At 36.7% G+C, this 13930-nt stretch overlaps 1 protein-coding gene across 2 annotated transcripts; it reads left to right on the forward strand.

The window, feature by feature from the left end:
* Positions 1-1454: 1454 nt before the first annotated feature.
* On the forward strand, positions 1455-13579 carry LOC132052050 (transcriptional corepressor LEUNIG). 2 transcript variants are annotated; one of them, XM_059443390.1, is made up of 19 exons: positions 1455-1600; positions 1716-1827; positions 2639-2736; positions 2837-2946; positions 4364-4744; positions 4821-4915; positions 5299-5377; positions 5473-5548; positions 5712-5761; positions 7252-7569; positions 7698-7910; positions 8842-9087; positions 9169-9310; positions 10343-10452; positions 10573-10722; positions 11568-11723; positions 11837-11950; positions 12554-12760; positions 13202-13579. In XM_059443390.1, the coding sequence occupies exons 2-19, from the start codon at positions 1796-1798 to the stop codon at positions 13343-13345; spliced, it is 2721 nt and encodes a 906-aa protein (XP_059299373.1). In that variant the 5' UTR covers positions 1455-1600; positions 1716-1795; the 3' UTR covers positions 13346-13579. The 2 variants fall into 2 exon arrangements, with proteins under 2 accessions (XP_059299373.1, XP_059299375.1); XM_059443392.1 differs by having other exon boundaries at positions 1493-1827; positions 9193-9310.
* Positions 13580-13930: the final 351 nt, after the last annotated feature.

Consider the following 13930-nt stretch of genomic DNA (forward strand, 5'->3'; position numbering starts at 1 on the left):
GTGACTGATGGTAGTGATCGTCCATAGGAATAGATGATTGTTATGGTAACGGTGGTTGGCGGTGTGATTATAAATGGTGACTAATTGCGGTGATGGTTAACTATAGTGATTGACAAGGATGGTGATTGTAACTGAAGATGATAGTTGTGAGTGGTGGGTGGTGATAGTTGATGATGTATGAGTTTCACTTCTATAGTTATACTGCATTATTTCTTGTTCAATTCTCACCGATAAACTTTTTATTATAAAATTCATTAAGCAAGGATGGTTCTTATATTTTGAGGTTCAACAACTCAAATCATTCCTATTGGGCTAAACCTAAATCAAATTGATGGTTGCATCTAGTCCTTAAATGTAATAGCTTAATCATATTCTTTAATTAAAGTATTCTTTTCTTTTATGTTTTGTTTTACTTTCCTCCACTTTAATATTATTGTTGTCACCGCATGTGTATGTTGGAGATTTTAGTAGGACTTCTTAATTTGAGCCTAGTGTCACATATAGGCTAATACCACATGAAAGTATAGTCGTAATTATTTGACCAACGGTCTTATGCACGCATGTATATTATAATAAAATAATAATAATAATTAGTTTGTTATGATATCACAACAACTAAATGGGTGAAGTATAGATCAAACATAAGTTTAGCAAATCTAACTAATAATTATTTATTTATATAATCCACAATTAATTTAGAAAATATGATTTATGTAATAAAAAGATAAAAAATATAAGATCTTACATTTTTTTTTCTTTTAAAAAAGGGAGTGCAAAAGATTAGAACGAATCCAAGATCATTAGAATTTGAATTCAGATTCTGAATTATACTTATTTTTATCTACTAATAAAACCTTCTAGATTACTTGAATCTACTTTTAGAAGACGTTATCGCTAAATTTACTCAATTGACTTGTTTTAAACTTAGGTTAAATGAGAAAGTATCCTGTTATATTATAATAAAAAACACTTTGACCCTTTTTGACATCAGAGGATAAAACTGTCATTTCACCAGTTTTGGCAAACCTACCCGGAATTGATCAATTCTTAAGGTTCTAGATTAAATTAATGAAGAATTGAAGATCTAGAACGTGAAAACAAAAACTCAAAACCACTAAAATTAAGGGACTTCCTATGCAAATATACTGCAACATTTGTACCATCTGTCGAAAGACTAAATATTTGAAATGACATTTTTGTCCATGCTACTTTGTTTATAAGCAATAAAACAACTCTATACTGTTAAGATGTCATTAAAGTTAATTACTCAATATTAAAGGGCTATTTTAGAACCAAGGAACAGATCAGCTTGTTCTGCAAGGACTAGAATTGAAAATTCGATAAAAAGCAAGGGCTTGTTATGCAAAATTTATCTTACAGAACAATTTAGAATATCTGCAACATCAGCTCCAGCAAATCCAACCATTCTTTTCTAAAATCCATCACCAGAAAAAGAAGAGATTTTCAGTTTCTTGAAAGAAAAAAAAAAAAAAAGTAATATTTTTTTTTTAATTATTTTCTTTTCTTTTTAATCAGTCTTTCTGTCCATCCATCTTCAAGATTCGAATTTTTATATGCAAAAAACACATAATGTAAAGGGGTATATACAAACACATATATGCTTTTTCTATCTGTACTCTTTATTCTTGTTTTTGTGTTGAATTGATTAGTAACCAAAAAAAGTTTCTTCTTTTTATTGATGGGATATACTTCAGTGGGCAAGGAAGAAGAAGTCAGTTTCTAAGGATCTGGCATTATTAAGAAGAGTTTGTTTGAATTCTTGGATTATTTCAACATGTCTCAGACCAACTGGGAAGCTGATAAGATGTTAGTTTTCTTAATTGTTATTACTATTACATGTTGTGTGTGCATTCTTTTCCCTTTTCTTGGGTTTTGTGTAAAGTTTCAATTTTTAAATAGATATTCTCCAGATTTGTGTTGTGGGGTTGTTTAATTATGCGTGTTTGGTTGTTTTGGTATCTATTTTGTTGAAGAAAGTTTGAGTCTTTTTCACTAGCTTTTGTGTTGCTAGGGTTTGCAGAGCTTTAGGTTTAATTATGGGATTGGGTTTATGAATTTGTTGCATAAGTTTCTTATATGGTGGAGTTGCCCCCCCAAAAACCCCCTTTCATACACACATATGTTATGAAGATTTCTCTTGGGCTGAATACAGGAACTAGTGTTTGGGTGCTTAGGGTTTTGTTTGATTAGCAATATACTATTAATGTGAAGAACTGAACACATTTAATTTGTAACAAAGAAACCTTTTTTTATTTTTATTATTACTTAAATCTAGATTCTTGGAAGTTGGAAACATGATTCAAGTGAAGAAAAAGTAGGCCTTGTTTTAACCTAGCAGTTAAATTGGTTCTCTACAATTGTTTTTCATCAGTGAGAAAAGTAAAAGATATACAGGTTGTTTCTTAGGAAGAATAAGAAGTCACGTTTCAAGGTCAAGTATTATCTCATCCTTTTTTCCTTGTTAACTAATCAGTCGACTAATTGAACTCATGTTTCTATAATCAATTCAATCCCACCTAGCTATGAACGCAACCTGTTTCATATCAGAATATCTTTATCTCTACTATGATATCTATTGCGTTAACTGACAGAGTGTCTTTCGTACTTTGGATTACAGGCTAGATGTCTATATTCATGATTATTTAGTGAAAAGAGATTTAAAGGCTTCTGCTCAGGCCTTTCAAGCTGAAGGGAAAGTGTCATCTGACCCTGTTGGTGAGATTATAAATTTGAGCTTATGCGGAGGAGGTTGCACTTCCCCAGTTGGTTTTCTCTGTTTTTTATTATTTTGACCTTTTGATCGTCTTTCTTTCAGCTATTGATGCTCCAGGTGGTTTTCTATTTGAGTGGTGGTCTGTTTTCTGGGACATATTCATCGCAAGGACCAATGAGAAGCACTCAGAAGTTGCTGCCTCTTATATCGAGGTTGGTTAATGGCAAAATTTCCATCTTATGAACTTTATTATTCCTGGACTCTTAAGTTTAATTATTCTGATATTATTGATTTTGTAGTCCCTAGCTGAAATTATAAAGTAACTATTGAGACTCTTGTCGAGAATGTTCTTGCTGTTTTCCTTCTTTTGTTACAACTTACATCGGAACTGTTAGGAAGTTCGAAGTTGTATCGATACCAGAGGCAGGAAATTACTGTTTGTGAAGACCAGAGTGATGCTAAAAGCTGTTTTCTTTTTAGCTTGTATTCAGTTGTTTGTTGGATTTCACTCGTGTCAATATTTTGTAGAACCACCAGCTGCAACTAAAGGTAGCAGGCTTTTTACGTTTTCACTTAACAATTTTTCTTTCTGTATAAAAATTTCACTTAACTATTACCTGATTAGTAGAAAAAACAACTCAGCTGCTCTGTTTTTTTTGCCTCTAATGATGATAATTGTGTAAAGTTTTGCTGAACTTTATCGACATTGACCGTAATAGTAACTTTTCATGGATTCATGGAAACTCATCACTTTAACTCTCTAATAGTGATGTCAACTTTGTTGTTGATATGGTTAGTGCATTTTATGAGCTGATGCTAGGGGCACTGTATTTTCTTTCCCTTTGTCCGGATTCCTTTACCTTTTGCTGTGCGTGGGATTGCCATGGAGAAACCCAATTTGGGACATTCTAATCCAAGGTCCTCTGACCAACCACATGAACCCATTCCTATATAGGGTCTTGTCAGCCCATGCCTTTGTCCACGAGATCAGACTGCAGATTTGCCAGAAAATTTCCGTCTTCCTGTATGGGGAATAGAAAATGTAATCAGTTCCATTCTTTGACCTTAATAAGCATCTGGTACCTGTTATAGTGAATTCTTGAGGCACAGTATGTTAAAATGCATGTTTTCCTACTAGAATCTAGTTTTTAGCATGTTATCATCTGTTGTGTGGTTTATTACCCTACCAAAAAAAAAAAAAAAAAAAAAAAAAAGATATTCTGTGTACAGGGATGATTAATTAATTTTGGCTGTTAGCATGGCAGCCTCCTACAACTTTAATGGACAATCAGATAACCAGACCAGAAATTCTTTTTAAGTTTGTGTAGGTCGCAGACTGTTGGAATCTGTAAGGTTTGGTGTACGTCCTGTACTGTTGGAATCTGTAGGGTTTCTGATAGCGAGAGAGAACATAGTTTGGGCAGTGAATTAATTCATTAAGAAAGTTTCTTATGGTGAACTTCTAGAATGAGCTATCATTCTTTCTACCCGTTGTATGTTTATTTGATGATCCACTGATTAAAAAAAGTGTTTATTTGATGACTGTCACATTATTGGCTGGGCTGTTAAAAGTTTATCTATTCTAAGGTTTCATTTGCTTCGTATACAACGTAAATCTGGAAATTGCAGACACAAATAATGAAGGCAAGGGAGCAGCAGCAACAACAGCAGCAATCCCAACAGCCTCAACATATGCAGCAGCAGCAGCAACAGCAACAGCAGCAGCAACAACAGCAGCAGCACATGCAGATGCAGCAGATTTTATTGCAGAGGCAGCAACAGCAGCAACAACAGCAGCAGCAACATCAACAGCAGCAGCAACATCAACAGCAGCAGCAGCAACAGCAGCAGGCACAGCAGCAACAGCAGCGCAGAGATGGTAACCACCTCTTGAACGGCACAACTAATGGTATTGGTGGAAATGACTCTCTCCTGAGACAGAATACTGGAACTGCAAATGCATTGGCCACAAAGATGTACGAGGAAAGATTAGACGATGCAGCTATGAAGGTAGTACTCTTGCACCGAGGTTCGGAGACAACTATATGCCTTCCAGCTATTAACTTTAGAATATTTATTGTTTCAGCAAAGATTCAGTGAGAATGTCAGTCAGCTTTTAGATCCAAATCATGCGTCTATGTTGAAATCAGCAGCAGCAGCGTCAGCTGGGCAGTCCTCGGGGTATGATTCTGAATTTAGTTAAATTTATTTACCTGTTCACACTAAAATGAGACATCGCTAGAATTATGGTTAGCATTATTTTTAGAGAACAAAATAAGGAGAGCAAGGAGAAAGATTTGGTTTTCACTACTTTATTATCTATGAACTTAATGTTGATCTATGCAACATTTTCATTGCGAATGCTTCTTGCAATTTGAGGAGCTGGAGGTGATAAAGTAGCCTGGTTTATAATCTTAGTAGACTCTTTCTAATTGTTTATCTTGGAGCATAGGTTTATCGCTTTAGTGTAAACCAAGAAGTTCAGTTAATTCAGTTGACTGAAAGCAAATTTAACATATATCTGTCTAAATTGGACTAAGGTGTTTCTGCTTCGCTACTTTCAGGCAAATGCTGCATGGTACTACCGGTAGTATGTCCCCACAGGTTCAGACGCGTAGTCAGCAACTTCCAGGGTCTACACCGGTCAGTATTCTTCTTTATCTAGTTTCTTTGCTCAGGAGTTTCATTTTCAGTAATTTTAATCTTTAGCTACATGGTTTATTGCCTCATTTGAGCAGGACATAAAGACTGAAATCAATCCGATACTTAATCCCCGAGCTGCAGGTGCTGAAGGATCCCTGATTGGAATTCCTGGTAGCTTATCTTTGTTGATCCCCTTAGTTCTTTTGTTTCTTTCTGAAAACCCGCTTCTTGATATATCACTTATTTTTCTAATAATTATATGGCATTAACTTAAACGAAATGGCAAGTAGACTTCTTGATCTACAAATGAATTGACTTAACTATGTTGTATTAGGATCAAATCAAGCTGGCAACAATTTGACTTTGAAAGGATGGCCCCTCACTGTAAGTTTTTTAACTTTTTGTCTTATAGTTTCTTCTTGCTTCAGTGTTTTTTGACAGGGCATTCTCTTGTAAATACCTTTAGATTATATTTCACAGTAGAAGACATTGTGTGTTATTGCCTTCTACACCCCCTGCCCCCCAAGGGAAAAAAGACATATGTTATTGGCTTCTATGTACCAATACGAGTCCCAGTAGATCTGTCTTTGTGATTTTTGTGATGACTTTTGCATGGGAAATATACAGCTCGATCAAGATAATAAACGTTACCTTATTTGTAGAAAAAGATATTAGAGTTTACTTGAAGGATGGTAGTAGTCATAACATGTGGTATTAGGAAAGGATTCAGCGACGATGCCACTTGTGCTTTTGATGGGAAATGAGTTTGTTCAGAAAACCTGGTTGTGCCAATGTCGTATTGTAGTTTTAAAGGTTATATTGTGTTTCTGCAAATAGCATCTGGAACCTTTTCACGTGTCAAGTGTCAATTGTTTCCGTGATTGCATTTGTCGCAACTTGTCTAGAGGCATTGTTGAGTTAAAACGTTTTACATGATGTTGGTAAATAGTTATGTTAGCAATTCTGGATAGGTGCACAGTTCTGATATTCAGTAAGACGTGAATGTGAAATTTGTCTACTTTGGGTTCTGCTCTATGGGAATCAAATTTTGAGGCGTTCAGGGTTCCAATGTTATAAACTTGTAAAATCAAAATTGCATATGTAAGACCTTGTTTCTCCGCGGAGTGGTTTCCTTGAAGTTTGCTACTCCTAGCTAGAGGATAAGGCATACATGTTAGATTTTGAAATTTAGCATGCTGTAAGGACATCCTTGCTTTGGAACTACTGAGAGTTCTTAAGCTTGCAGTGAACTTTTTTGCCCCTAGAGCAGATCATAAGTAATGTTTCAGAATTTGATGAATACAACATGGCGATTTTCATGGAAACATTATATGTATAGTTCGGAGTAATGTAAGGCTTCATTATTCGTCCTCTATTGAGGATTATAAATAGCGCTTCCAGATTGATGCTTATTTTGTAGCTTGGTAAATTAAGTGATTGGACCCTTGTCTTTTGACATATAAAAAATTTTAATCTTCAATCTTTTAGGCATTTTTTTTGCTTTTTTTTTTCCCCGTTAAAAAAAAAATTATTCCCTCCTTTCATTTTCTGTGGCTTAGTTTGATTCGTCACAAAGTTTAAGAATGTAAAGTAGACTTTTTTATCTTGTAGTCTTAAACTAAAAATGTAAAATACCCTTTTGAATCTTGTGATTCTAAACATGCCATGTCATCCTATGAGATTGTTACTAAATGTAAAATGGGATGGTTGGAATTAAAGATAGAAAAGTGGTGTTCCTTTTTGAAATAGACTAAAAAGAAAAGTAAGACACATAATTGAAATGGAGCTAGTATATAGTATCTGGACTGAGACGTATATTTGGAGCTTTATTGATATTTTATGATTTACATTTTTTTCTGTGTCATGCATGTCAGGGCTATGATCAGCTGAGGTCATCGGGGCTTCTCCAGCAGCCAAAGTCTTTTATGCAGGGTCCTCAGCCCTTTCATCAACTGCAAATGCTATCACCGCAACACCAACAACAGCTTATCCTAGCACAGCAGAATTTGACTTCACCATCTGCTAGTGACGTCGAAAGCAGAAGATTGCGGATGCTCCTTAGTAATCGGAACTCTAGTATGGGCAAGGATGGCCTTTCAAATTCTGTTGGTGATATTGTCCCAAATATGAGTTCACCATCACAGGGTCCTGGCCCTGTTTTGCCTCGTGGAGATCAAGATATTTTGCTCAAGGTACGAAATCTTTTTCTATCGCATGGTGAAATATCATTTATAAGTCTTGCATGTGTTGACCATGTATTGTAGCGTGTCACATACATTATCAGCATATCTAATCTCTAGATATTTGTTTTCATGCATAGTTGAGGATGGCCCAATTCCAACAGCAACAGCAGCAGCAGCAGCAGCATAGTGGTAATCCACAGCAGTCGCAACAGCAGCAGCTTCCCCAGCACACGCTTTCTGGCCAGCAACCACAGAGTTCAAATCACAGTCTACAACAAGATAAAATTATGGGTAGTGGCAGTGTTACAGGAGATGGAAGCTTGTCGAATTCTTTTCGTGGAAATGATCAGGTCTCTACTTGTCTGGTTTATATCATAGAAACTTCTATCTAGCAGCACAATCATGTTGTCCTTTTGTTTAGCTACATAAACCTGTGTTTGTTTCGTTGGGATAAACTTTTACTGTTAGAAAATCATATTCTTCTTGATGCTGTAACACAATAGAAAAATATTAACCGATGAAAGAAGCGCCATATGATTTCTTAACGGAAGGCTGGTTCGACCAAGCAAATTTTGTATTTTGATGAGAATTTTCTTGGTTTGTTGGGCGCACTAAGGAATCGAGTTGATGAACTAGGCTGAGGGCTTATCTTTTTGGAACATCAGCACTTCTGCATCTTGTCATCTATTTGGCAGATGGCTAGTTACTGGTCCCTCAAAAACAAAATAGTGGGACCATGGAAAGTATCCACTGAGAAGGAAAAAGAAAAAAAAAATCGGGGAGGTGGCCGTGTAGGGGGATGAGGAAAGATTGGAGAAGAATACAAAGAGAAGGCAAAGCAGGGATTAGATTAATGCATTTTTTTGCAGTATCCTTGTTGTGTTTGGGTTTATAGTTACCTTCCCCCACACGATGTTTGCCCTTCTTGCTTATCTTTTACTTCAGCACCTCACTAGTTTGAAAATATTTTCTTTCTTGTGAACACTTATCTGATGCATAAACAAAGTGCTATCAGACCACAGGATTTGTCATGTTAATATTAATTCGTCCTAGTTCTGCTGACCTGGTCCTATTTTTTGCTAGATGATCCTTGCATGCTATTTCGCCTAGTTGTCTCATCCCAAACACATGAATTGGAAATACTATGTAATGTGTTTATTGATAGAAGCTCTTGATCTCTTATGACTTAGAAGGGATCCAATGGAAGATTAATATATTGGAGATTTTTATTCTGAGTTTCTGTTATTAAGATTCCTAATAAGGTATTTCTTGTCTTTCAAGGCCACAAAAAACCAGAATGTGAGAAAGAGAAAACATCCTGTTTCATCTTCGGGGCCTGCCAATAGCACAGGAACTGCAAACACTGCTGGACCTTCCCCAAGTTCTGCTCCCTCAACACCTTCAACTCACACGCCTGGAGATGTGATTTCAATGCCTGCCATACAACATAGTGGAAGTTCTTCGAAGCCACTGATGATGTTTGGAGCAGATAATAATGGCACTCTTACGTCGCCATCAAATCAATTGGTAATATAAGTGCTTTATCTTGTGCCAGTGGATGAAATCTTAAGGGGTTGTCCCAGTCCTCATTGAATGTAATTTTGGCAGTGGGATGACAAAGATCTTGTGCAGGCTGATATGGACCGTTTTGTGGATGATGGTTCTCTTGATGATAATGTTGAATCATTTTTATCTCACGACGATGCAGACCCTCGAGATGCAGTTGGTCGTGGTATGGATGTTAGTAAAGGTTAGTGAGGTCTACTTGGTTCCCTGGCTTTAAATTTAGTTCCTGAGTTGTGTGTTCTTCTATTGAACAGCAGTTGTATATGACAACTCCTCCTTTTGTGTTTTAATTGTTATGGTAAAAATTTATTCAAGGAAGAACTGATAACTAGTCAGTAACCGCCGTAATCCTTTCGTCTCTCTAAGCCTTTCAATATCTAACTCAAATCTTAGCTTAATGTTTGATACTTTGATTTCTGAAATCTTGTGTGTACACTGTAGAATGCCTCTAGTTTAGCCTAATCTCTGCTCTCTCTCTGCACCACCCCCCCCCCCCCCCGCCCCCCCCCCACACACACACACACAAAAAAAAAAAAAAAAAAAAAAGGGTAAAGTAAAGGGAAGAGAAATAGAGAAAAATATAAAAAGGTCTTACAGAGATCACCAACAAAAGAATGTTCTCTTCTGTGGTGCATTTACTTTCTAATATCGTTGTATCTTTATGGTGTATGTCTATGGTTCATGTTAAAAAAATATCGTGGGACTCACTCAACTCCAAAAGCTAGGGCAAGATTGCGCAAGACCATATAAAGAGACCACAATCCATCCCTCAACCAATATGGGACTTAACAGTCCCCGCATGTCCAGGACGGGAAAACTGGAGCGTGGATAACATAACACAGGGGCCCAACATTGAGAAGCACAACAACAGGTATCAATGTAGCTGACTCTGATACCAATTTAAAGAAATGGGTCTTGTGCCTAATCAACCCCAAAAGGTAGCCCGGGAGGATTACCCCAGATCTGAGACCACAAAACCGATGTGGGACTTAACAGTTAATAATGGTTTATGAAATTGTTGTTTTGCAGATCTAGGTGTTGGTTGTGAAGATTTGTATTTTTCAGTCAATTCATGGTTTTCTTATTAGCAAAGAACATGAATGTCGTACGCTAAATCTTTATGTATAATTTATCAACTAGGAAATGTGTTGACTGCCTAGTTTATCTAGAGTTATGCATTTGGGCATATTCTGACTGGAATAACCTTTGATTATAGGGTTCACATTTAATGAAGTGAATTCTGTTCGGGCTAGTGGCAGTAAAGTTGTTTGTTGTCACTTCTCCTCTGATGGAAAACTGCTAGCTAGTGGTGGCCATGACAAAAAGGTTAGTGGAGAAGTATCAAAGATCTTGCCATGACAATGGCTTATTGTTGTGGTGCTTAATGCCATATTCCTGGTTCTTAAAGAATAACTTGTACTGCTTATTGTCTTTCTTTTATTTCAGGCTGTTTTATGGCATACTGATACCCTAAAGCAAAAAACAACACTTGAAGAGCACTCGTCACTCATTACTGATGTTCGTTTCAGCCCAAGCATGGCAAGACTTGCCACATCTTCTTTTGACAAGACTGTCAGGGTTTGGGATGCTGACAATGTTAGTAAACACCGTCTTTAGTATTTGATAATTTATTTCTTATATTAGCATCTTTTATGTTTTGGATTCCATCCCGGTGTATCCTTGAGTGTGCTAAATATCTGTTTTGGGATATATGTCTTTAGTGTTTCTAGGCGGTGTCAGTTTGATTTCTCTCCTATATGATATATCAAAGGTATTGGTAGATTAAGTTACCAGTTTCAAAAAAATAAAAAAGGGTATTCGTAGATTAAACAGAACATAATATTTTTTTTTTGATTAAGCACCGGGTGTCCGAGTCTCTTTGAGCCCCGACTAATCCCGGGGGTGCACAGGCCCTCGGCACGGAGTTTCCCGCAAGTGTAAACAGAACATAATATAAGATTATCTTCGGTTTTCTAGAATATTTAGCTTGTCCTATGAGCTCTTGTTTGTCAATATTTTTTATCTGCTTTTCTGTGTGAGGCCTGGAAGAAGTTTATACTTGTTAAAAAAGAAAGGCCAATACGTGATTAAAATTGACGGAATCCACTAGATGAAATTATATTACGGATCAAGAGTGGATGTATGATATTTACATTACTTTGAGACGGGCCGTATCCATGTCGGACATTGAAACAAACTATATTGGTGTCTTTAGAATGGGTGGAAGACCTTGGTGACTGTCATTTTCTCAATCCAAATTCATTTAAATGGTTACGAGGAGAGAGGTGGTGGTAAAATTGCCTTAATGAACATCTTTAACTAATGACCAAGGAGGATCATGGTGCACTTACTTAAATGACCTAGGAAGAAAAGAAGCAGAAAGACTGATCTTGTTTGTTCTTCTTGAAGTTCTCCTAACAACCCCGTTTAATTATTTGCAGCCGGGCTACTCACTTCGGACGTTCACTGGGCATTCTGCTGGTGTAATGTCACTTGACTTCCATCCTAATAAAGAAGATCTCATCTGTTCTTGCGATGGTGATGGTGAGATAAGATACTGGAGTATAAACAATGGTAGCTGCACAAGAGTGTTCAAGGTAAAATTCTTCATCTACTATTATATGTGCATTAGCACGGGGGATTGGGGACTGTGGTGCTCAACTATATGATTTCTCCTTCTCTTCTGAATGTTATTTCATGTCTCGAGTAGGGTGGAACGGCTGTAAGATTCCAGCCCCGCATTGGTAGATATCTTGCTGCTGCTGCCGAGAACGTCGTATCGATACTTGATGTGGAGACACAAGCTTGTCGGCATTCATTAAAGGTTGGTGTACCTTAATGACACACCAGTACAACTTTAGTTATTAACTTTGTTATATTTTAGTGTTTCACTAACTTCTTTTGGAAGTTGAAAATGCTTATCCATCTCGGCAACTTGGAAAATAACTAAGATATTTAGAAGAAACATGAGATATTTAATCATTTATTAGTTCCTTATCCAACCCTCACAATATATTGATGTCTTCTCATTATTACCCTTAACGAGTATAGGATTATGTTGAATAAATTTCCATGTAGGCCGAGAAAATGAGTTTTTGCAGATAGCTTCATTGTCTGTTGTAAGGTTCTTTTAATTGCTGTAAGACTTCTGTTTCACTAGTTACCATTGCTTTATATTGCTATATTCCGTCTGCAGAGTTTACGATTTTCGCGCAGTTAATGAGAATAGGCATCTGCTACTTACCCTAATAAAAGTATGACCTGTCATAGAAAGAGCTGAGGAGAGAATTTTGTATAAATATACTTCTCTTTTTGACTTTCTTCGAGGCTGTTTACATGCACTGATATCTGTTGTCGTACGTTTCTTCTAGCTCTGCTTGTGTTTCCAGTGTGTGGTGTGCCTAACATATTGCTATTGTTTCTGAAGGGTCACACAAAACCAATACATTCTGTCTGCTGGGATCCCTCTGGTGAGCTCCTAGCATCTGTTAGTGAAGACTCTGTCAGGGTTTGGACATTGAGGTCCGGTAGTGAAGGGGACTGTCTACATGAGCTTAGCTCAAATGGCAACAAATTCCACTCATGTGTTTTCCACCCTACATATTCGTCATTGCTTGTTATTGGCTGTTACCAGGCAAGTCATATACATTGTATTTTGGAAACATCCTGCATATTATATTTAAGCAGCTTGATTTTTGTGATGTATATCTTTATCCTGTTAAAAAGAAATAAAACAGGCTACTCTCGGTGGAACACTGAATGTTCAAAAATTAAAAGTTGCATGATTTGAGTTGGTCTTGGAAAACAACGAATTTCTCGTTGCACCTTCGCTATGTCAAAATCGTCCTTTATGTGATGTTTTTAACTTTTTAATCTTAAGCCTTCAGTCACTTTCTTTTTTGGGTCGGCATCTCTTCATATCATTTTGTTCGTGGTCTAACATAAACTTTCTATCACTAAACTCTTTGTCTTAGTTGGGAACTGAATCCTGGACCTCATGGTTCAACCGAGGTTATTTTTCCATCCACTAGATCTATAGATTCATAAATTCTAATGCATGAATTATATTTTTCAGTCTTTGGAGCTATGGAACATGAATGAGAACAAGACAATGACCCTCACAGCTCATGAAGGATTAATTGCTTCCTTGGCTGTATCGTCAGTCGCGGGTATGGTTGCTTCAGCCAGTCATGACAAGTTTGTTAAGCTCTGGAAGTAATATATGTCCCATCCATGGTTCCTTTTAGGAGCCATGGTTTTATGTTCACTGTAAAATCTTTTATTGGTGTCTGAAGAGATTCTTGCGTCTTATGTAGCATTAGCTTTTGTGTTCTGTTATTTTTTTTCATTTGTGCCTGACAGAACCATGTACTAACCCCATCCCTTCCTCATCTGGACTCCTGGTGCTTAACTTTATCTTTATTAAAACCTAAAGAAGAAAATTTGGTGTTGATCTTCTGCTATGTTCTTTTTCCGCCACAAGTGGTTATGTCAATTGGAGTAACCAGGTGTATTTGGTTCAGCCACTGCATACATTTCAGTTCTGGCAGAGTTTACAAGGGTATTTAAAGTGTTCATAATGCATTATATAAGTTCAATTTACCATCTTGGAGAACCAAATAACATTGTATTAGGCATGGTGCTCAATGTAAATACGTTTAAGAAAATATATAAAATACAAAAAAAGGGCGTTTGTTCTGTTAAAAGCTTAGCAGATGGGAAGAGCTAACCTGATAGTTAATATTTCTAAGTGCATGGCACTGTGTGTATGCCTATGTATATTTGTTTGGGTTAATCTAGTCCA

The sequence above is a fragment of the Lycium ferocissimum genome, chromosome 4 (assembly GCF_029784015.1).
Source record: "Lycium ferocissimum isolate CSIRO_LF1 chromosome 4, AGI_CSIRO_Lferr_CH_V1, whole genome shotgun sequence".
NCBI classification, from domain to species: Eukaryota; Viridiplantae; Streptophyta; class Magnoliopsida; order Solanales; family Solanaceae; genus Lycium; species Lycium ferocissimum.